General features: G+C 55.0%; 1 protein-coding gene across 1 annotated transcript; it reads left to right on the top strand.

Annotated features, from left to right (window-relative positions):
- The first annotated feature begins 8,789 nt into the window (after positions 1-8,789).
- Positions 8,790-24,000, top strand: NPAS1 (neuronal PAS domain protein 1). Its single transcript, XM_060130863.1, has 11 exons — positions 8,790-8,911; positions 9,338-9,573; positions 16,243-16,316; positions 16,578-16,667; positions 18,455-18,629; positions 20,029-20,144; positions 20,304-20,461; positions 21,083-21,189; positions 21,641-21,788; positions 22,848-22,942; positions 23,462-24,000. The coding sequence occupies exons 1-11, from the start codon at positions 8,790-8,792 to the stop codon at positions 23,923-23,925; spliced, it is 1,785 nt and encodes a 594-aa protein (XP_059986846.1). The 3' UTR covers positions 23,926-24,000.
- The last annotated feature ends 55 nt before the right edge of the window (positions 24,001-24,055 follow it).

Below are 24,055 nucleotides of genomic sequence, written 5' to 3'. Positions count from 1 at the left end.
CAACCCCCTACAACTCTTCCCCGTGATACTATTATTCATTCTTTTTTTTTTTTTTTTTTTTTTGCGGTACGCGGGCCTCTCACTGCTGTGGCCTCTCCCATTGCGGAGCACAGGCTCCGGACGCGCAGGCTCAGCGGCCATGGCTCACGGGCCCAGCCACTCCGCGGCATGTGGGATCTTCCCGGACCGGGGCACGAACCCGTGTTCCCTGCATGAGCAGGCAGACTCTCAACCACTTCGCCACCAGGGAAGCCCGAATGATACTATTATTCTTATTGTTGTCATCGGTATTGTGCTTATGACCTTGAAGGGCAGCTCGGGGCTGGAATAAAGTCGGAGACGCCCAAGTGGGCGGTTGGGAAGTCAGAGACGATGAGGATGAGGCACATTTAATAATTGAAGGGACTTCCCTGGCGGTCCAGTGGTTAGAGCTCCGCGCTTCCACTGCAGGAGGCGCCGGTTCGATCCCTGGTCAGGGAACTAAGATCGCGCACACTGAGCAGTGCAGCCAAAAATTAATTAATTAATAATAATAATTGCAGAGGTATCTCATCATTGCCCCACCTTCACCCTGCTGCCTCCCCAGCTGCTGCTCGGCCTCTTGTCCCTTCTCCAGGGGACTCTGCAGTGTCAGTAGTGGAGAGAGTCCCTTTCTCTCTGGTAGGAGCAGCCCTTGGGCTGGGAGAGCAGTCAGCCGAGCTCCCCGGGCATCCCCACAGGTCCTTCCTGGGTAGGCAGGACCACTGGCCCACTGGCCCAGACCCTGAGACCTCTGTCTCTGTAGCTGGTCCCCTAAGCAAATGAGTGAAGGTGACAACAGAGTGACCACCAGGCACTGCCCCTCCCTAGGGGAGCACGCTGGCTAGTTTGCTGCGTGCTACCTATTTGTGCTGTAGCCTCCACCTGGGTCCATGGTCTTGCCTGGTGTCCCTTGGGGGCAGGGGACCAGCCCAACAATGCCGACGCTCCCGCTGTGGGCTGTGCTGTAACGAGCACCTCTCTCTGTTCCCTGAGGCTTGCTGTCCTCTTTTGGCACCTATGGACAGGTGACAGGTAGGCCTTGATGTCTGCTGTGAGGTTAGAGTTCTTCCCTGACACCTTGGGTGGCCTGAAGAGGACAAGATGGGGCTGGAAGATAGGAGGCGCCCGGGACAACACCCAAGTGTCAGGCTGGGTGACACTTGGCTGTGGGGCTATTTATCGAGTTGATGGGTGGTGTTTTCTTTCATTTCCCACTTCCTTTATTCTCCCCAGTAATTGTCAGTACTTGACTAGCCTACCTAAAATCGCGCGCGTACACATATGCACGCACACTCCCCTGCTTTGTTTTTCTCTGGCACTTAGCTCCATCTGAGGCAGATATTTTCTTGTTTTATCTGTTGTCCCACACCCCCACCTGGATGCGAGCTCCAGTGACAAGAATCTCTGCCTGTTTCTTCCCTGCTGGATCCCTGGAGCTTCTGACACAGAGTAGGTGCTCAATAAATGTTTGCTGGCTGGATCAAAACCAAAAACAGAACAACTCTGGGACCACATTGGGCTGCCCAGTTCTCAAATGACTCTTCTTCGTCCATTTAATGTGCTTTAAACGAAAACAGTTTTACTCTCAGACCTGAGCACGAGCTTCTCCGCTCAAGGAATACACTCCTGGGGTGCCGTACACCCGTACACCCTGGTGGTCAGGAGAGACAGCTCCTTGACAACCTGACTCTCAATCCTGGCCTCCAACAAGGTCTGGCTCCAGGAACTCTCACTATAAGCTTGCAAAGTGCAGGAGTGAAAGCAGGAAGGATGAAGATCAGATGTGTGGTAGGACTTTCCAGAAAGTGAAAGCCTGGAGTATGCTGGAGATTCAGGGAGTCACAGGTCTGTGCCAGGAGGTCTCAAGAACAATGAGACTCAGCTTTGAGGGATTTCATTTGCTATAACCCCCTTGGGAGCTCAGACCCAACACCTGTTTCCCCAGCCCTTCCTGCTTCATCTATTCAAGGGCAGCTCCATCCTCCTGGCACTGGAGCCAAAACTACCACATCCCCTTGACTCCTCCTCTCTTTCTGTCATCCCCACATCTGGTCGCCAGCCAATCCTGGCAGCCCTGCCTTTGAAATATCTCCAGTATCCGACCATCTCTCCCAACCCCCACTGCCTCCCTGGGGGCCACCATAACCTCCCACCTGGACTCTTCCAGTCACCCCCTCAGCTGGGCTCCCGGCTTCTGCTCTCACCCCTTACACTTCCTTCTCCACCCAGCAGCCCAAATTGTCTTCAAAAATAGGAATCAGGGGGGCTTCCCTGGTGGCGCAGGAGATAAGAATCCACCTGCCAATGCAGGGGACACGTGTTAGATCCCTGGTCCAGGAAGATCCCACATGCCGCGGAACAACTAAGCCCTTGCGCGACAGCTACTGAGCCTGCGCTCTAGAGCCCGTGAGCCTCAACTACTGAACCCACGCGCTACAACTACGGAAGCCCGTGTGCCTAGAGCCCGTGCTCCGCAGCAAGAGAAGCCACTGCAATGAGAAGCCCGTGCACCGCAAGGAAAAGTAGCTCCCGCTCGCCACAACTAGACAAAGCCCGCGTGCAGCAACGAAGACCCAACGCAGCCAAAAATAAATAAATAAATAAAATGAAAATGATAAAATAAAAATTAAAAAAAAAGGAATCAGTCTTTTTCATATATTCAGCCATATTTTTATTACATTAAAGTTTTACCCTATTTAAATGAATAGTATCGAAATCAGTTTGTAACATGAGTTTCTTAGAGGTAAAATAAATGTCTTCATCACACTTAAAAAAAAAACAAACAGGAATCAGGACTTCCCTGGCGGTCCAGCGGTTAAGACTCCACACTTCCAATGCAGGGGGTGTGGGTTCGATCCCTGGTTGGGGAACTACGATCTGCACAGAGAGCAGCCAAAATAATAAATAAATAAATAAATAAATAAATAAATAAATAAATAAATAAATAAATGGAATTAGATCAGGCCCCTCCCCAACCTGACAACCTCCAGTCCCAGTGAAAACCAAATCCCTCCCCGAAAGTCCCTGCCCACTGCAGCAGACCCAGATACACGCAGGCTTTTTTATTTTTTCTCCCTAGTTCCTCCATTCCACCTCAGGGCCTTTGCACTTGCCATTCCTCCTGCCTGGATCACTTTTCCTATAGATTCATCTCATCTCAGGCTTCCCAGCAAATGTCACCACCCTTGAGAAGACTTCCTGTCACCATAACTACCCTCCAGTCACTCTCTCGCCTCACCCTGATTTATTTCCTTCACAGCACTATGAGCAGAAATCATCTTTTTAATTTACTTGTTTACTTGTTTGCCCCCCATATACACACATAAGGACCTTGTCTGTTTTGTTCACTGATGTCTCCCCAGCCCCTGGCACATAGTAGGTATTCATACCTTTTTTAGGATTGAGGAATTGCATTATGTTTACTTATACATTCTTGTCAGATGCATACATGGTTTAAAATTTTAGTTAAAGAGAATTCTGGGACTTCCCTGGTGATCCGGTGGTTAAGAATCCAGCTGCCAATTCAGGGGACATGGGTTCGATCCCTGGTCCGGGAAGATCTCACATGCGGCGGGGCAACTAAGCCCATGTGCCACAAGTACTGAGCCTGCACTCTAGACCCCACGAGCCACAACTACTGAGCCCACGTGCCACAACCACTGAAGTTCACGTGCCTAGAGCCTGTGCTCTGCAATAAGGAAGCCACCGCAGTGAGAAGCCCGTGCAACACAACGAAGAGTAGCTCCCGCTCAACACAATTAGAGAGAAAGTCCACGCGCAGCAACGAAGAAGACCTAACGCAGCCAAAAATAAAATTAATTAATTTTAAAAAAGAGTATAGTTTTTTAAAATAAATTTATTTATTTATGGCTGAGTTGGATCTTCGTTGCTGCACACGGTCTTTCTCTAGTTGCGGCGAGCGGGGGCTACTCTTCATTGCGGTACACGGGCTTCTCATTGCAGTGGCTTCTCTTGTTGCAGAGCACGGGCTCTAGGCGTGCGTGGGCTTCAGTAGTTGTGGCGCACGGGCTTAGTTGCTCCGCGGCACGTGGGATCTTCCCGGACCAAGGCTCGAACCCGTGTCCCCTGCATCGACAGGCGGATTCTTAACCACTGCCCCACCAGGGCAGTCCCTAAAAGTATACTCTCTTAATAAGGAAAAATGAGACTGTTTAAGGAGAAGTCATTGGAACCCTCCAAACACACACACACACACACACACACACACACACACACATCCAGACACACACACACATCCATGTTCTTTTTTTTGTGTATGTGTGTGGTACGCGGGCCTCTCACCGTTGTGGCCTCTCCAGTCGGGCTCCAGACGCGCAGACCCAGCGGCCATGGCTCACGGGCCCAGCCGCTCCGCAGCATGTGGGGTGTTCCCGGAGCGGGGCATGAACCCATGTCCCCTGCATGGGCAGATGGACTCCCAACAACTGTGCCACCAGGGAAGCCCCATCCATGTTCTTATTGCCTACTAAAATCCTTGTACCTCTCCTTGATTACCCCTGGTTACAGGGAGCTCACCACCTCTCAAGGACATATACCATCCTCCCCCATCTCTTCCACCCAGGCGGCTTTGGGAGTGGTGGGGTCTCCGAGCTTTGATAGGAAACATCTCCAAAGCTGAGGAAGGCCAAGGAGAGCTGAATGCAGCTGAGCAGCTGAGAACCAAGGCTAGGGCAGGAGGTGTCGGATATGAGACCATGAAGGTCTCGACTGCCACAGTCCCAGTGTCCCTTAACAGCCCCCTCCCTACCCCTTCAGGCCCCAGATGGTAACACCAGCTCTCCTAGATTTCCCCCAAACCTTTGTCAAGAGTCCTTTTTGAAATGCCCCTCGGTTCCCAGCTGGAGGGCCCCAGGTGTCTCCTCCTGGGGCCCGGCCTGATGCACACCCTGACCCAGAAGCTGTCCTATTTTTTCCCAACTGTATTACCAGAGCTGCAGAAGGGCACAGACATCACAGAGCAGCCCACCCATTTCGCTGATGGGAAGCTGAGACCCCAAATGGTGTGTGTTTTTCAGTGACTCCCTGAGTGGTGTAGAGGTAACATGATTTGCGTCTGGTTATATGAGGGCGATGTGTCTTTGGATGTACATATCACATCTAGCATATTTAATGCCTGGCTCTATTCTCAGCTTCAAATAGCTTAACTCAGCGATTCTCAGCTTTTTTGGTCTCTTTACATTCTTAGGGAAAACCAAAGAGCTTTTATTTCTGTTTCATAAGCCATATCAGAAATTAAAAATGGAAGTTCTTGGGACTTCCCTGGTGGCGCAGTGGTTAAGAATCCGCCTGTCAATGCAGGGCACACTGGTTCGAGCCCTGGTCCAGGAAGGTCCCACATGTTGCAGAGCAACTAAGCCTGTGCGCCACAACTACCGAGCCTGCACTCTAGAGCCCATAAGCCACAACTACTGAGCCCGCCTGCCACAACTACTGAGGCCCGCGTCTAGAGCCTGCGCTCTGCAACAGGAGAAGCCACTGCAATAAGAAGTACGTGCACTGCAACGAAGAGTGGCCCCTCCGCTCGCCGCAACTAGAGAAGGCCCACGCGCAGCAACGAAGACCCAATGCAGCCAAAAATAAATAAATAAATAAATTTATAAAAATAAAACTGGAAATTCTTGAAGATGATTCAAAATTCATTTTTAAATAGCAATAATAAACACATTACAGGCTAACATAAATAACATATTCTATGAAAAATTTTAGTGAGAATACTGTCATTATTTTATACTTTTGCAAACCTCCTCAAAGTCCAGCATAACAGAAGACAGTTGGATCCTCCTGGCTGCTTCTGCATGCGGTCTGCTGTGATATCACATGCCATGCAGCTTCTGGAAAACCCCACCTGGCACTCATGGGAGAATGAAGTGACAAAGGCAGAAAATGTCTCGGTATGCAAATTTGACCTCGCGAACCCCCTGAGATAGTCTCAGGAACTAGTGCCCAGGTCACACTTCGAGAACTGCTGGCTGAACTTATTTAATGCTCACAGTGATGCTAGGAGGTGGGTACTAAAATGAGATTATCCCCGCTTTACAAGGGAGAAGGCCCAGAGTGGTGAAGTTACTTGTCCAAAGTCACACAGCAGTAAGGGGTAGAGCTGCAGTCTGAACCCCAGAAATTAGGCTCTTAACCTCAGCAAGATCTGTGTGTGTGTGTGTGTGTGTGTGTGTGATCATAAATAAATTGTATAGTATGAGTGCACTTCTCAAGGCCTGGCATGGCACCTGCCCAGGTCACACAGCCAGGAAGTAGCATCAGGAGTTAAGAGCCAGTGCTCTGAGCTTGAATCCCTTACCCTGACACCCTAACAAGTCTCTCTGGGAAAAAACAGGAAAATATTATTGGCTGACAGACCCTCACCAACAGGCTATCTAGTCTCTCTATGCCTCAGTTTTCCTAGTAAAATGGGCTTAGTAATAGAGCCCAGCTCAGAACCTTGCTGTGGGGAAAAAAATTAGCAGAACATAAAAGATTAGTTCCCAAGTTGTTCAGTGTGGTTATCCAGAGCCATTTGAAGAGTGTTCCCATCAGCCAGTGCACATGAGGGTTCAGAGGTGTGTGCCTCGGTTCCTCTGTCCAACCAGACAGAGGAACCCTTGCTCTCTGCCAGCCTCCACCCACCTGCCTCTCCTAAGGCTCCTGTCCCACCTTCATTAGTTGCATTGTGGTCTCCTAGGAGCACTTAATCGCCTGGAAACCCGCATGCCAGGCTGCTCAAGGGGCTTGGGAGAGAGAGGTGTAGTATCTCCTACCAGAGTGGGAAAGGCCTGGCTCAGTCACCTGGGTCCCCAGTTCTCTGTGGGAGGCGCTATAACTCCTTAGTTCCCATTTATGGTCTAATGGGAAGCTCTGATGTCGGGGTTGCCGTGGGAGCAGTGGTGGGTATAAGACCCCAGGATCGTGGTCTCGGAAGTTCCTCGGATACCTGTGTCCCAGTCCCTGGGAGGTCCAGTTGTCAAATCCTGCTCTTGTAAGGAGGGGGGCAGAGCTTGGGTGCAAGGTCACCTTCTTGTCCAGGGGGTCTTGCTGACACCCTTAAATTCTCTCCTGGAAAAGAGTCTCTAACACCTGGATTTGCGCCCTTGGAGGGGGCACCGACGTCTGGGTCTCCACGCCTAAAAGAGACTCAGGTGCAAGGTGCCCGCCTTATCCCGAGGGGCTGCCGGGGTGCCGGGTTCTCTTGGGGAAGATGGGATGATAGTCCCTCCCGGTGGGGTATAGAGATGGTGCCCGGACTCTGGTGTTCTCTCGGGGTGGGAAAGCTGACTTCGACGTTCTCGTTCTGGTGGGGTGAGGGGACTCGGACACCAGAGCAGCCCGGGACTCCCTTGCTTGGAAACCCCTACCACGGAAAAGGCCAGAGTGGCTGGAGCTGGGCTGGACCCAAGGGCGGAGAGCCTGTGGGCGGGGCTCCAGCAGGCCCCGCCCCCGCCCGCCAGCGCTGTCCCCGCATCTCGAAGTCTGCGAGGCCTCGGTGGGCGCTGAGAGCCTAGCGCCACAGCCCGCGCGACTCGCCGAGCCCGGCCCGCCCCGGGGTCTATGGGGCCGCTCCTCTGCTGCGCCGCCCGGCCGGCCCCACGCCGTGCCCGGAGCCTGACCCGTGGCCAGGTAACGAGGCTGTGGGTACTGCGGGTAGGGAACGCCTGGGGGATGGCATGAGAGGACAGGGAACTCCTGGGTCCTGGAGGAAAAGGGGACCGGAACTCCAGTGTGCTTGGAGCTAGGGCATCGGAACGCCTGTATCCCGAGGCTGAGGGAGGGGGCGCACAGATGTTGGGTCCTGGAGAAATAGGGGGCTGGGGGATCTGGACGCCAAGGTCTAGGGCATCGGGACACTTGGTTGGGGAGGCTTGGGGGAGGTGTGGATATGGGGAGCGGCGGTGGAACCTTAATGCCTAGTCCTGGAGGAATGAAGACCGAATTCAACATGTTCCTTGTTCTGGGGGATCTGGATACTAGGACACTTGGGCCCCGAGTGTCTGGTCCATCCTGGGGGCGTCCTCGGGCTGAGGCTCTGGCCACTGCATCTGGGGTTGAGGCTCGCATGTCCGGGCCTTCGGGGAGGAAGTTGTGGTTGCGGAGATTTGGCTGCCCAGACACGTGGCATCACCCCCGAGGGGCTGGGGGTGGTCCTTGGGCAGAGCATAGGGTGGGGTCCCTGGCCTCTGTCCCCCCTACCTCCTTAGCCCAGCCCGGGAAATAGGCGCACGGCAGATGCAAGGAACCGGACTCCTGGGATGGGCTTCTGGGGGCGGATTCCCTGGGGCAGAGGGCTCTGGGGGCTGCAGCCGGGCACGCCCGGGCCCCGGCGAGGCGCCCGCCCCCCTCCCGGCTTGGGCATGCTTGGCACGCAGCGCGCGGGCCGGTCGGATCCGTATGCGCGCCGCGTGCGCCTATTGGTATGCGGGAGCCGGCCCGGCGCGGGCGTGAGGCGGGCGCTCTAGCGGGCGGCGCGGGGGAGGCGGCGGCGGGGCACGTCCTCGTCCTGAGCTTCTCCCAGAGCCCGGCGCAGTGAGAGCTGCGGACTGTGTAGCGGGGCCCCCAGGGAGGGGAAACTGAGGCAGCATCTAGCCGCAGCTCCTTGCTGGGACCCTGCGCCCCACGCGGACCTCGGTTTCCCTAGCAGGTGCCCCACCTGTCCCCTCGGGCGCTGAGCGCTGCCTCCCGCTCCTTCCCTCTGCAGGAGACGCGGCTCTCGAGTTCCGCAGGCTGCTCTGAGCCCGCCTGAGCGGGTCTCCGCGGAGATGGCGGCCCCCTACCCCAGCAGTGGCGGTGGAGGCGAGGTCAGGTGCGGGGGAGGTCGCGGCGGCAGCGTCCCTTGGGACTTTCTGCCGGGGTTTGTGGTCAAGACCCCGCCCGGACCCTGGTGAGCAAAGCTCCGCCCCTCGGGCTGTGGTCCCGCCCCCAAGGCGGTGTCCCGGGAGGATTCACACTCACCTTCTGCCCCGCCCCCTCGGGCCAGAATTTCTTACCCGGAGTTGCTCAACGGTTGTGCTGTAACACCCACCCCACACACCTGGCGTTCTGTTCCTAGCCCCCTTCCTCGGAATTCCTACCCAACATTCTTATCTCTCTCCTCTTCCTCCTCCTTCCCCCAGAATTTACACCCCAGGTTCTGCTCCACGGCCGGGTGTAGAAGTCACACTCAGGCTCTGCCCCACCTCGGGAGTGTTGAATCCACTTTCAACATCCCGTCCCGTTCCCGAGGCCCCAGGAGGCGAGGCTCGTCCCCCAACCCCAGACCCCTGAGTCCCCGGGCCCCGCTGACGCCCCCTCCGCGCCGCCCGCCCAGCCTGCAGGCGCAGCGCAAGGAGAAGTCCCGTAACGCGGCGCGCTCGAGGCGCGGAAAGGAGAACCTGGAGTTCTTCGAGCTGGCCAAGCTACTCCCGCTGCCCGGAGCCATCTCCAGCCAGCTGGACAAGGCGTCCATCGTGCGCCTCAGCGTCACCTACCTCCGCCTGCGCCGCTTCGCCGCTCTCGGGGCGCCACCCTGGGGGTTGAGGTCCGCGGGGCCGCAGGTTGGCCTAGGTGAGTGCGCATGCGCAGGGGTGGGGGGGGTCCAGACGCGCTCCCCCGGTGCAGGGCACCCGGTATCTGAGGGTGCGCACCAGCTCTCTCCCAGCTCCTGCATCCTGAGGGAGTACAGAATTTGGAGTCAGACCTTTTGTGTGTTCCTATCAGGCGGCTTCAACTGTCCAAGCCTCAGTTTACTCATCTCTAAAACGGGCTCACCAGGTAGGGACGATTTCATGAATTCTGACCTAATCACAGGCCTGGCCACACTGGATCATACAACCAGTTAATGCTCTTATTGTTATCAGGGAAAATGAATCATTATTATCACAAAGGAGATTATCACAGCGCCATGGGCGGGACAGGGGGGACCCAGCCTGGGCCTCCTATCCACTAATGGGCAAGAAACTCCCACACTCAGACCTGAGGGACCCCAGAGGGAACCTCTAGAGTCTGAATTCCCAGTTTGGGATGCGGGAGGGAGACAGGATAATATGGCAGGTAAGATGGCGAGCTTCAGAAAGACGGGGGTCCCTGTCCCCACTCAGCCACTCCCCACCGTTGTGACCCTGGGCAGGTCGCCTCACCTCTCTGTGCCTCACTTGTGAAATGGGAATCATGATGAAGCCCCACCCCCACCCGCAGGGCTGAGAAGAGGAGAAGATCTACCAGGTAATATGTGTATGTGTAAAGACCCTAAACACACCTGGCACAGAGTAAACGATCAATGTCTAGCAAGCACTGTTATCAATGGTTACCTGCAGGTTTATTGACCATCTACTGTGTGCCTGCTACAGTTCTGAGCCCTGGAGATCCAGCAGAAAACAAGCTGCATAAAAGTGTCTGCCCTGGACAGGCTGACATCCTACTGACCAAGACACAATAACGAAATGCAATCAATAATATGTTAAAATATAGAATATGTAAAACACAGATATATAGATAGGTATCTACTTTCATTATTATTCAGACTTCATTATATAGAAGTGTTATGTTATTGTTATTACTTTTATTTTATGTTTTATTACTTTACTCCTATTACGAGAAGAGAGAGAATCGTCTTCATCTGAGGTCGCAGGTGACAGGGACAGGGCACCCTCGGCTACTTCCACCCCCCCCCCCGAAGGGTTGTCCTTAAGGTGGGGTTGGAGGGGCTCCAATTCCCCTCCTGCCCTGGTCTCAGGGGGGAGGGGGGAGAGAAAATAGCATTGATTAAACTCGCAATAAATCACCATTTAAATTTAAATAATCCGGCTTCCCAGGCGGTAATTAGGCGAATTGACTGGCGCGGAGAGAATGCGGCATTAGCGCCGCTGATTACTGTCATTACCGCGAACAACATGTGCGCCGGCGGGGGATAAACATCTTGTCTATTGTCCCCAAGCCCCGGGGAGAGAAAGGGGGAAGACGCTGAGAGAGCCTCACCGGCGTCCGGCCTCCCCCCTCCGTGCTTGCCGGGATGGCTAATTCAAGACCACTGACCTCAGCAACCTCCCTGCCTGTACGTGGGAAGGGGGAGGGGCAGGACAGTGTGCGGGGGAGGAACTGCGTGGACTCCCGCTGTACCCACAAAATTAAGAAATTGGGAGCATTTCCTGCTCTCCCGGGACCCCAACAAGAGGCCAAGCACCTGCTTCAATAGTTCAGATGGGAAAACTGAGGACAGTGAATTAGCTGCCGTCAGAGAGCAAAGCATTCTGCCTCAAGCTCTCTGTAAAGGAGGGGGCTCCCGCGTTCTCCTCAAAAATAATAGCAGTAACATACCAGTCAGACACGGTGTTGAGTGCTGCATCCAAATTCACTTGCTAATCCTCTCAAAAATCTTCGGAGGGAGGCAATGCTATGTTCCCATTTTACAGAAGGGGAAAACTGAGACCCAGAGACGTGAAGCTCTTTGCCCAAGGTCACACAACTGAGAAGAGGCCCAGCTGAGATTCAAACTCAAGTGGCCTGGCTCCAGAGCCCACCTTCTCAACCACCATCCTTGGCATGCTTGTGGGTCTCCAGGGATGGGTCCTATGTTGCAGGTCTCCGCCTCTCTCTGGACCTTGCTCTACCATCAGTGAAATGGGATGACAGATGTTGAAGTCTAGCCAGGGGGCTCTAAGTCTGGGGAGGAGACAGCCTTGATCTCTTATCAGTGTTTGTCATTCATTCAACAAATGCCCAATGAATACCTTCCCTGTGCCAGGCACCGTTCTAGGTGCTGGGGACACAGCAGGGAACAGGACAAAGTCCCTGCCCTCAAAGGTGGGCCTACACACCTGACATGGTAGGTCCCTTGCCCCCCACCTCCCTGATATCACCTTTCCACCCCTCTGGCCTCTTCAACCCCCTCCCCCACATGGGCCACCTTGCTGTTCAGAGAAGCCTGTTCCCACCTCAGGGCCTTTGCACTTGCTGGGCTTCCACCAGGAACTCCCTTCCCTTAGAATGTGAGCTTTTCAGTCAAGCCTTCCCTGTGACCACTCTATTAAAAATGACAACCCTGGGACTTCCCTGGTGGTCCAGTGGTTAAGACTTCTCCCTCCAGTGTAGGGGGTGCAGATTTGATCCCTGGTCAGGGAGCTAAGATCCCACATGCCCAGGGCCAAAAAAACAAAACATAAAACAGAAGCAATATTGTGGCAAATTCAATAAAGACTTTAAAAAAAGAGAGAGAGAATAGCACGTGGCATATAGTAGGTGCTTAAAAAAAAAAGACAACCCCCTGCTCCCAGCATGTCCTATCTTCCTTTCCTGCCTTATTTCTTTCCATAGTACTAATCATCATCTAATACTATATATTTTTAATTTCTGTTGTTTATTGTGTTTCTCCCCTACAGCACTTTGTGTGCTGAGCCTAGAATAGTGCCTGGGGCACAGTAAGGGGTCACTAAATATTTCTTGGGTGACTATAGAACTGCGTGAGGGGAGGAGGGGGGACATCACAACTCACAGGTCAGGCACGGCCTCTCTAAGTGACTTTTGAGCTGAGACTGGAAGGAGGTGAGGGAGCAAAAGCTAGGAGAAAAGCTGGGAAGAGAGTTTTCCAGGCAGAGGGAACAGCAAGTACAAAGGCCCTGAGGCAGGCAGCAATCAGCTTGCTACATGCAGGTCACAGTTGTGAGGTCAGGGACTCCAGAGAGGAGTAAGTGAGGCAGGAAGTGGTCAGCGGGTCAGGGGCCAGGTCCTGCAGGGCCTCTCAGACCGTGGTGAGGACTTTGGCTGTTACCCCGAGTGAGATGGGAGTTACAGAGGTGATGGATGTGAGGGCAGAAGCTGGGAGCCCAGTGAGGAGGCAAGTGCAGTCGTCCAGGTGGGAGGTGGGGCAGCTAGACCAGGGTGGGGGCAGTGGGGTGAGAGGTGGTCGGATTCAGGTGATGCAGTGAGGGTCCAGCCTCAGGACTTGCAGAATATGGGTGAAGGTGTGGGAGAAAGCGAGGGTCAAGGTGGATGGTAAGGAAGCCTCCCCAAAAGGTAGAGGTGCCTGAAGTAGAGCTTATTCCGATAAGAATAGTGCAGGACTCACCTGTTGTGTACCTGGCTGTGTGCCATTTGCATGCATGAACCCATTCAGCTCCAGCCCTAGACCCATTTCACAGATGCAGCTGAGGAAAGTACAGCCAGAAATGCACCCACTCCAGTCCTCAGGCCTGCTCCCAGGGAGCAAGGCACTCTGATTATGGCAGGAGACTCCCTCTCCCAGACTTCCAAAGCTAATGAAGTCCCAGCCCTTCATTAGTTGCCCTAGCCCAGGGCAGCAAATCCCTCAGGGCAGTTGAGAATGGGAGGTGGAGGGGGACCCCTGGGAGAAGTCTTGGCTTCTCCCCTCGGCCCCTCAGCGCCCCCTCTGTGTGTGGGGGAAGATGACAGCTGGGACAGTTTTGTTCCAGCCGAGGCAGGCTCTGATAAGAAACTCAGCAAATGTTTGTTGAATGAGCGAATGATGGTTGGGGTCCGGATGTGAGGAGGGGGCAGATCTGAGAGTAGGGAAGGGCCCACAGCTGAATCTGGCGGACACAGGAGTTGAGGTATTTGTGGGAGAGAGGAGGAAACACAGAGAGAGGAGTCAGGGAGTTGGTGGATTTGGGGCAGGGGGAGGCCGGGGGTAATAAGACACATCAGTCAGGGATGGGGACAGAGGCCGGGGAAAGGATGAGGGAACAGCAAGTGGCTGAGCCCTCCCCCTATACACACCCCCCTCCCGACGTGCCCATTAAGGCTGTTAATTGCAGCCGTTCAGTCTGACCTGGGCTGATCCTGTGAGAGGGAAAATGAAGGAATTAGCAAAAATGACAGGGGAAAATTGCGACAATTAGCAGGCGGCATTGTTCCCGCCTGTCACCCGGCTGGTTCCCGCTGCATCTCGGGGGAGGGGTCCCCATCACACACACACCCCGTTATTGTTCCTGGAGTTCCAGGCGGGGGTGGAAAAAGGGTGTGAACAGCCGTGGGGATGCTGGGGGTGCTCCTGGGAGAGGAGGCGAGACCAAACATTAAGGGGCTGGGGGCGGGGCTTGGGAGCTGCGTCCTGATTGGGGGGAGGGGGTGGCGTTTCGCCGCCTGGTGTTTTGATGGTCTGGAAATAACAATAGTAATCACGCTATTAATACTGATCCCAGCTCTGTTTCAGAGCACCTGCTGCATGCGGGCGCCTGGTAGGCCCTTTCAGTTCCCTAAGCCAACTGAATGCTCAACACCCCTGTGAGATCAGCTCATTAGCAAACCCACCTGACAGAGGAGGAAACTGAGGCACAGAGAAGTAAAGGCACTGGTCCCAGGGCACACAGCCAGGGAGGAACAGTCCTGGGGCTTAACACCAGAACTGGACCCTCGGCCCTGCAGGAACCAGGTGCTTGGGGACCCTCGAGGTCACTGGCTCCCCAATCTGGGCAGGGACCCCTTGCGGGGGTCGATCTCTGCAGGGTCAGAGAGGGCATCCTGGGTGGGAACAGAGTCCAGGAACACAGGGCCTCTGCCCACACCCAGCATGGATGTCTGGGGCCCTCTGCTCCTCACTGCGGGGGATGGGTCGGCCTGTGTCTCTGTTTTCTGTCTACTTCTCCGTCTCTGTCTTCCTGCCACTTTCTCTGTATCTGTCTCTGTACATCTGTTTCCCTCTGTCCCTCCATCTCTTTATGTCTCTCTGTCTTTACCTATCTCTGTCTCAGTTTCTCTGTGTCTATATATGTCTCTACCCCTCTCTCTTTTAAAAAAAATTTTATCGGGGTAAAATTTATATAACATGAAATTCACCGTTTTACAGTGTGCAATTCGGTGGCACTTAGCACGTTCACAATGTTGTGCAACCAGCACTTCTATCTAGTTCCAAAACATTTTCATCACCCTCCAAAAACCCTGTCCCATTAGCAGTCCCTCCCCATTCCTCCTACCCCTTCCCCCAGCCCCTGGCAACCACTGATCTGCCTTCCATCTCTGGGTTTGCCTCTTCTGAACGTTTCATATAAATTGAATCCTACACCGTGTAGCCTCTGTGTTCAGCTTCTTTCACTTAGCATAATGTTTTCAAAGTTCATTCACGTCGTAGCATGGATCGGTACTCCATTTCTTTTTATGGATGAATAATCTTCCATTCTATGAATATAGCACATTTTATTTATCCATTCATCAGTTAATGGACATTTGGGTTGTTTCCACCTTTTGGCTATTAGGAGTAATGCTGCTATGAACATTCATGTACAAGTATTTGTTAGAGCACCTGTTTTCAATTCTTTGGGGTGTATACCTAGGAGTGGAATTGCTGGGTTATATGGTAATTCTATGTTTGACTTATTGAGGAATTGCCAAACTATTTTCCAGAGTGGCACATTCTCACCAGCAATGCACGGGGGTTCCAATTTCTCCACATCCTCGCCAACACTTATTTTCTATTTAAAAAAAATTTGAACCATCCTAGCGGGTGTGAAGTGATCTCTCACTGTGGTTTTGATTTGCATTTTGCTAATGACTAATGATGTTGAACATCTTTTCATGTGCTTATCGGCCACTTGTGCATCTTCTTTGGAAGAATATCTGTTCAAATCCTTTGCGCATTTTTGAATTGCGTTGTTCATCCTTTTGTTGTTGAGTTGTAACGTCCTTATTTCTTTCTCTATTTCCTTATATCTCTCTGTCCATCTATTTGTCTGTCTTTGTCTCTCAATGTCTCTTTCTCTCTGTCTCTCTCCTTTTCTGTCTCCTATCTGCCTCCTTCTCACCCTTCAGGTCTGAGCTCAAACACCCCCTCCTCCTTCAACAGGCCTTTCCCCATGCTTCTTCTTTCATTTATTTATTTATTTTAAATAAATAAATAAAATATTTTGGCTGCGTTGGGTCTTTGTTGCTGCACGTGGGCTTTCTTCAGTTGCGGCGAGCGGGGGGCTAGTCTTCGTTGCGGTGCACGGGCTTCTCATTGTGGTGTCTTCTCTTGTTGCGGAGCACAGGCTCTAGGCGCGCAGGCTTCAGTAGTTGTGGCACGTGGGCTCAATAGTTGTGGCTCGCGGGCTCTAGAGCTCAGGCTCAGTAGTTGTGGCACATGGGCTTAGTTGCTCCGCAGCTCGAACCCATGTCCCCTGCATTGGCAGGCGGATTCTTAACCACTGTGCCACCAGGAAAACCCCCCATGCTTCTTTATTTCACACCACCTATTCGATTCTTCATAGGGCCAACAGGCCCTGGCCTCACCCCTCCCTCTTCCCCCAGCCCCAGGCCGCAGGGGCCCCGTGGCACTGGTCTCCGAAGTCTTCGAGCAGCACCTGGGAGGACACATCCTGCAGGTGAGGCCCCTTCCCTGCCTGCTGCTCCTTGCTGCCACCTGGTGGCCGTCTCGGGAGAACCGCACCCTTTTCTCCAGCATCAGTCCCGTAGGGGAGCCCCAGAACTGGGAGGCAGAATGCTCAGGCTCCCCCTCCTGCTCCCCCCAGGGCCACTGAAGCGCCTTACCCCAGAATAATCCATCCCAGGCGGAGATCCAGATTTCAGAACCTCTTACAGATGCCAGGCCCTCCTCTCCCCGACCCCGTCTCTCCCCACTCTAGTCCCTGGACGGCTTCGTGTTTGCCTTGAACCAGGAAGGGAAGTTCCTCTACATCTCAGAGACAGTCTCCATTTATCTGGGTCTCTCACAGGTAAGGGGCCCGCAGCAGCCTGCCTGGACTGGCTCAGCTGCCATCTCCCTTCCGGCCCTCCTCTCTCCTGACCTCACCATCCCAGCATGAAAAAAAAAAAAAAAAAAAAAGGACTGGATCTTTGGTTCCCAAAGTGTGTTCCTTGGAACCCCACATGGCACCTAACATGGCTCCTCCTCCCAGGCAGAGGAGGGTTATTAAAGTAAGAGGTCGATTTGGAGAGAGCAAAATAGCAGAAAAATTTGCCTATGAGGGGTTGCCAACTGTACCATATTTACCAAAACTTGTTTATTCTTAATACTTTTAAAGGGTTACAGCAATTCGTACCAGAAGGGCTTGGGATTTCCAGCTTGGAAGATTTTCTGTGGCATTTTAGTTGACTAGTTTTCATTTTGCCTTTATTTCAACCCACTGTTTCTGTTCCAGCTCCTGCAGCTGGTGGCTGAAAGGTAAAAGGAGGGCAAAGAGAAGCCAAAAGCCCCCAGCCCTGGAGTCTTGTCTCTGTGCAGCATCTTAGGCCTTGCCAATGCGATCAGTACAAATTGCTGTCAACTTTTATCATTGTTACAAAGATTTTGACAAATGGTAAATTTAGAAAATTCAGTGCATTGGTATTTGGCCTTCGTGAGCAGCTCTTCCGTGAGTTGTTGGAGGTTCCTGGAGGAGGAAGACCCTGAAGGGAGAATATGGACAAGAGGAAGGGAGGGAGGAAGAGTGGGGGGAAAGGCTCAAAGCTGGTGTGTGTGTGTGTGTGGGGGGGTGTTTAATGAGGGATAGAGGGAAGCATGTGACCCCAAGCCCAGGGGCAGTGGGAGCCATGGGAGGTTTCTTTTCTTTTTTAAAAATTTTACTTTATTTTTATTTTTGGCTGCGTTGGCTTTCCGTAGCTGCGCGTGGGCTTTCTCTAGTCGTGGTGAGCAGGATACTCTTCGCTGCGGTGCGCAGGCTTCTCATTGCGGTGGCTTCACTTGTCGTGGAGCATGGGCTGTAGGTGCATGGGCTTCTGTAGTTGTGGTCTCAGTAGTTGTGGCTCGCGGGCTCTAGAGCACAGGCTCAGTAGTTGTGGCGCACGGGTTTAGTTGCTCCACGGCATGTGGGATCTTCCAGGACCAGGGCTCAAACCCGTATCCCCTGCATTGACAGGCGGATTCTTAACCACTGCGCCACCTCCCATGGGAGGTTTCTGAGAGGAGGAGGGCCATGGTCAGGGGAGTAACTTAGGGAGGGGTATGTACGTGGGGACTGAAGGCCAGAAGACCAGTGAGGACGCTGGGACAGAAACACAGCAGGGAGAAGATGGGTGCGGGGACTGGGAAGGTGTGGAGGTAAGGGCACTACTGTGAGAGATTTGAGGGATGAATTGAATGTAAAGTCTAATTAAAAGGTTCTAACTCTTTAAAGAGTTTGAAAGCCATTCCACTGCTTGTGTCCTGATTTCCATCCTGTGAGTCATTTCAGGGCGCAGTTGTTTGCTGTATGGGGGTGAGTGAGTAAGCAAGAGCTGCATATATGAAGGCTTACGACACCCCCATCCCAACCACATACACAGCTTCTTTATACTGTAGGCAGGGGCAGAAAATCCTTAATAATCTCTGGGTTTGAAGTGGGAGGGCACGGGAAGCGCCTAAGTTTTTATCCTCCTTTAAAATGGTTTAAATATATATATATTTATTTTCTACTAAAAACACACACCTGCTTGCTGGCGAGTGAGCCTGTGGCAGAACAGGAGGGCGAGTGACTGCGCGCGCACCTCACCCGCCCCCTGCATTCCCCTCCTTCGCCGGCAGGTGGAGCTGACGGGCAGCAGCCTCTTCGACTACATTCATCCGGGGGACCACTCCGAGGTGCTGGAGCAACTGGGGTTGCGGGCCCCGACCCCCGGACCCCCCACCCCGCCCTCCGTCCCCTCCTCTTCCTCCTCCTCGTCCTCGTCCTCCTCGCTTGCGGATACCCCTGAGATCGGTAATTCTCAGCATCCCCAAAGAAAGAGGCCTGAGGGTAGCTTAGGGGATGCTGAGTACAATGTATCCAACTATGTCTCCTTTATACAGAAACACTCTTGTTAGAGTTTTGCAAGCAAGTTTTTGTAAAATGAATCAGAGTCTAAATTGAGGTAGCGAGACGTGGCTCCCTAAGATTGCCTGGATCCCCAAGATTTGAACTTTAGAAAGACCCCTCTGGCTGCAGAGTGGAGGTGGGTGCCTGTGGGTGACAGATGGAACCAGGCTTTGGTAAATAATAATAACAACGTGTGCTTATTGGGCATTTACACGTGCCCTGCCTTTAAGTACATAATTTTATTAAATCCTAACCACAAGCCCACAAAGCAGGAGCTATGACTATCTCCATTTTATAGAGGAGGAACCTGGGGCACAGCATAGAGAGGTTGCGTCCCAGGTCAGCTGTAAGTGATTGAGCTGGACTCCAGCCCAGGCTTGTCTGACTCCAGCGCCTGTGCTTCTGCTCTCCAGTGGAAAATTCCACTCCATTTTGGGGAGGGTGTTGGAGATTACCCTTTTAGCTCTGAGATATTGGGGGACTGAGGTTATCTTTCTCATAAATAGGCTTTTCTTATATGGAGTTTGCTTAATACCCAAACCATCTGAGCTATCAGCAGTGCTTGCAAGCTTGGGGAGATGTTTGTGACACGTGTGGGACTGTTAGGGAGCGTGATTATATTTACACCTCAGTTTGAGGCACAGGGTCATCTGGGTGTGAGCATATTTATAAGACAATTTCACAGGGTTTATAGAATAATCTGTATTTGTGTGGCTTATTTGTTGCTATAGCCCAAGCCCCCACTCTGTGTTCAGCCCTCGGTTGGGCAGGGCTGGGGACACAGTGGTGACAAGAGCCCCAGCCCCACCCTCCCGGGGCTCACAGTCCAGTGGGGGAGACTGACCCTGTCCCCAGACAGTGATGACCCAGAGTGGGCAGGGCTGGGGTAGGAGACCCCAGAGGGGCAGCTGACCCAGCCTGGGGGTCAGGGAGGACTTCCTGGAGGAGATGTCTGATCTGAGACCTGGAGGTTGTGGCTAGAGATGATGTCAGCAGGAGGCAGTTCTTGCCAAAGTTTTAGGCCATGGTGAGAAGGAGCTGGGCTTTCCCCCAAGGGTACTAGGGAGCCATGGCAGGTTCAGAGCAGAGGAGGGATGGGGTCAGATCTGAGCTTTAGAAAGACCAGGCTGGGTGCTGCTGGGAGGGGAGGTTGATGTAGGATGTCAGTGGGCTTGTAGAACCAATAGGTGCGTCTGTGTGACTGTGGCCATGACCCTGTGTCTGGATAGCTCTGTAGAGGGCAGGGGTGGCCCGTGTGTGTCCTCTTCAGGACCCCATAACCTTCCTTCACTCTTCGTCCCAGAGGCCAGCCCCATCGAGGTGCCCCCCTCCTCCCGGGTCCAGGAGCGCTCCTTCTTCATCCGCATGAAATCCACCCTCACCAAGAGGGGGCTGCACGTCAAGGCCTCAGGGTACAAGGTGGGTGTGAGCTCTCCGCCCCAGCCTCTGACTCCCGGGTCCCCTCCCTGGCCCAAGGAGAGCGCCTGTATTCACGCCAGCTCTGTCCACGGGCCCCCCTGGTCCTCCCGCCCCACTGGCCCCGCCTTGCCCTCCTCCGATCGCGCCTGCCACCTGCAGGTCATCCATGTGACCGGTCGCCTTCGGGCCCGCGCCCTGGGCCTTGTGGCCCTTGGCCACACGTTGCCCCCGGCCCCACTGGCTGAGCTGCCACTGCACGGACACATGATCGTCTTCCGACTCAGCCTGGGTCTCACCATCCTTGCTTGTGAGAGCAGGTACCGGGGTTGGGGGCTGAGGTGGGAGGATGGGGGCGCACGGGAGAGGGGGGTAGGCAGGAAGTCAGAGGAGCTCGGGGGCGGGGGTGGGGGCGGGGCCCTGGGGAGCCGCGGGAGGAGGGAAAGCCGCGGAGGGCGAACTGGAAGAGGGAGTGAAGGCAGGGCTAGGGCGGGGCCTGGGGCGGGGCCTCTGGGATGGAGGCGGGGCTGTGCTCGATTCCGAGAGACCCAGGCCCTCCCTTCAGCAGAGCTCCGCCCTTCCCTGATCCTATTTCTCTCTGCCTCTCCGGCCTCTCATCTCTCTCATCCACTCTCCCGCACCACGCAGTGGGGGGAAATTAAATAGCGAAAGAGTCTCCAAGCACCGAGCGCCTCCGGAGTGGCCGGGCCACCCCACACCCAGGAGTGCCGTCTGCTTGAATGCCCATAGCTGCCCGAGGAGGGAAACTACTATTTTAAATATTCTCCCACCCATTTTACAGAGGGGAAAACTGAGACCCAGAGCACTCCAGAGCCAGGGTTTGGACCCTGAGGGATTCCAGAACCAACCCTGGAATCTTTCTCCCCACCCCATGGTCTGGGACCCCTTCTCCCCTCCTCTCTGTTGCCCCCTGCCCTCAGAGTCAGCGACCACATGGACCTGGGGCCCTCGGAGCTAGTGGGCCGCAGCTGCTACCAGTTTGTCCACGGACAGGATGCAACCAGGATCCGCCAAAGCCACCTGGACCGTGAGGACCCCTCACCCCAGACCTGAGCACCCCCACTGCCCCACTCCCTGGAAGTCCTTCTCCCGGGCTGATCACAGTCCCTCCTCCTGCCACCTCTGGGGGCTCCACTCAGCACAGGAAGAGCAGCAAGGAGACTCTGAGCAATGGCTGAGGATGGGGGCGTGGGGAGTAAGGGGAGCCGTGAGGTAGCTCTGACCCACCCTTCAAAATCCAGGGGCCTTGATGCCGGGTTACCGCTCCGTCTTTCTGACTCGGGCTCTCTCTGCCTCCCTCTCTGTTCTTTGCCTTTCTCTTCTCCACACCGTCTCACCCTTCCTGTTTCCCTGTTGCTCTCTCTCTGCCCGTCTCCCTGTCCACCTCTCTCCCACTGCCTATCTCTCTCTGCCCCTCTCACCTCATCCCGCCCCTACCCCATCCCTTCCGGTGTCGCCGGTCCCTGGGCTGGGCCCAGTGCTGGACAAGGGCCAGGTGATGACCGGTTACTACCGTTGGCTGCAGCGCGCCGGGGGCTTCGTGTGGCTACAGTCCGTGGCCACCGTGGCCATGAGCGGGAAGAGCCCTGGAGAGCGCCACGTGCTCTGGGTCAGCTACGTGCTCAGGTGAGGTTTGCGCCCCTCTCCTCTCCCACAGGGAGCTCAGAACTCCCTCCGGAAGATTCTGCCAGCTCTGCCCACCTTCGGGTGGGGGCTCTTCAGGGAGGGCTTCTAGAAAAGGACAGATGTGGGCAGTGGTGGTGAAAACATGAAGGAGAACAGGGTCCAGTGAGAGTAAAGGCCTGGAGGAGGAATGAGCTTGCAGGAGGCCAGGGGTGAGTGGCGGAGTGACAAGCGCTTCCAGGGAGAAGGAGGCAGATATGAAGTGGCCTCAGGCCCAGGGTGCTTCTGGGGCACTGGGGAGCCATGGCAGGCTCTTACCAGGGGAGGGCCGCCACAGAGCAGGGCAGATGATGGAAAGAAGCTGGAGGTGGGAAGGACGTTCCAGGCCGAGGGCACAGCACAGGCAAAGGCTCAGGGTCACAGCCGGACCCATCACAGCCGGACCCAGCACCCCAGGGGGTGCTCTGGGCTGGAGTGTAGAGTCTCGAGAGACGAAGCTTAGGATGGTGGTGGGGGCACTGCGGAGCCATGGAAGGGTTTAGGGCTGGAGAGAGTCACAGTCAAATCTGCTTCTTGGAAAGACCACTCTGGCTGCCATGTAGAGGGAGGTCTGTGGGACAAGACAGGGATGGGAGGCCAGGGGCACGTCCTGGGAAATGCCAGGCAGCACAGGTGGAGGAGGGGAGGCGGCCATCTGGCATCTCTGGCTTTGCGGGGCCTGGGTCTGAGCCTCTGAGAGGAGCAGCAGGTTTGGAGGAAAGATGCTGAGGTCAGATGAGCATGAGGTACCCGGGGGACACCTAGGTGGTGACACCCAGGCGGCCACGGGCTGCAAAGGTTTGGCCTTGGGAGACGGGGCCAAGCTGGGCTAGAAGCCAACTTGGAGTTTGGGGTCCAAGGATGAGTCCTAAGTGCCTCGGGCGGGGGCGGGGGGCAGTGTCTACACTCAGAGCAGGAGGGGAAGTCTACACTCACAGGACTGGCAGGCAGGAGGGAGTCTCCCCTCACCAGAGGCTGGGTGGCCCGGGATTTGAGCTCCCAATCCCATCTGTCTTGTCCCAGTCAAGCCGAGGGGGGCCAGATACCTCTGGACGCCTTCCAGCTTCCGGCCAGCGTGGCCCATGAGGACACGTCCAGCCCGGAGCCAGCACCCACAGGTGAGCCCACCTCCCACCCCAGCCCCTGGGAGGCTCCGAGTGGCCTCTGGGACCTGTGCTGTCTGGTGCGGAAGCCACGAGCTTCACCTGTGGCTAGTTACAGTAAGATTAAAATTAAAATTCCATTTCCTTAGTTGTACTTGCCACGTTTGCAGAGCTTGGTGGCCATAGGTGGCCAGTGCAGATATGGAACTTCCTTCCAGAGGACAGCCTGGGTCCGGACATGAGCCTCTGGCATCTGGGCATGGTCACACTTTGTGGTGGTGGCCGTCCCATGCATTGTAGGGCATTTTAGCAGCATCCCTGACGTCTACCCACTAGAATCCAGGAGTGTCCTCCTTCCCAGTTGTGACAACCAAAAATGCCTCCAGACTTTGCCAAGTGTCCCCTAAGGGGACCAAACCCCTCCAGCAGAGATCCACGGGTCTTGACCACGGGGCGCCGCTCTATTCCACAGATGGGAAGGCTGAGGGCTGGGGACGCGCACACACGGAGCCCTTCCGAATCTTCCTCTTGCAGAGCCGGAGCCACCAGTGGAAGGAAAGGAGGCCATCCCCCCGCAGGAGGACAAGGCCCCCCAGCCCCGGGGCAAACCCATCAAAGTGGAGCCCGGCCCGGGGGAGACTGAAGACCCGGAGGACAGTGGGGATGAGAAGCCGTCCAGCCACCTGGCCCCAACGAGGCCCGAGTTCACGTCCGTCATCCGGGCAGGTGCCCTGAAGCAGGACCTGGTGGGGCCGTGGGGCCTGGCGCCTCCTGGGGACCCCCCACCTTCCCTCCTGCACACTGGCTTCCTGCCCCCCGTGGTGCGGGGCCTGTGCGCACCTGGCACCATCCGCTACGGTCCTGCCGAACTGGGCCTCGTGTACCCGCACCTGCAGAGGCTGGGCCCGGGCCCCACCCTCCCCGAGGCCTTCTACCCCACGCTGGGCCTGCCCTACCCGGGGCCCCTGGGCACCAGGGTGCAGCGGAAGGGGGACTGAGGACTGGAACAGCCCCCCACGTGGCCGGACCTGGGGGATGGGTGGGGACCAGGGCTCTGAGCCCCGGTGAATTAAAGGCCTGCTCCCGCTCTGTGGCTCCTCTCTGGGGTCAAGGAGCTCCTCTCTCCTT

This window comes from Lagenorhynchus albirostris, chromosome 19, assembly GCF_949774975.1.
Source record: "Lagenorhynchus albirostris chromosome 19, mLagAlb1.1, whole genome shotgun sequence".
Taxonomy (NCBI): domain Eukaryota; kingdom Metazoa; phylum Chordata; class Mammalia; order Artiodactyla; family Delphinidae; genus Lagenorhynchus; species Lagenorhynchus albirostris.
This window is presented reverse-complemented; position numbering and strand designations above follow the sequence as displayed.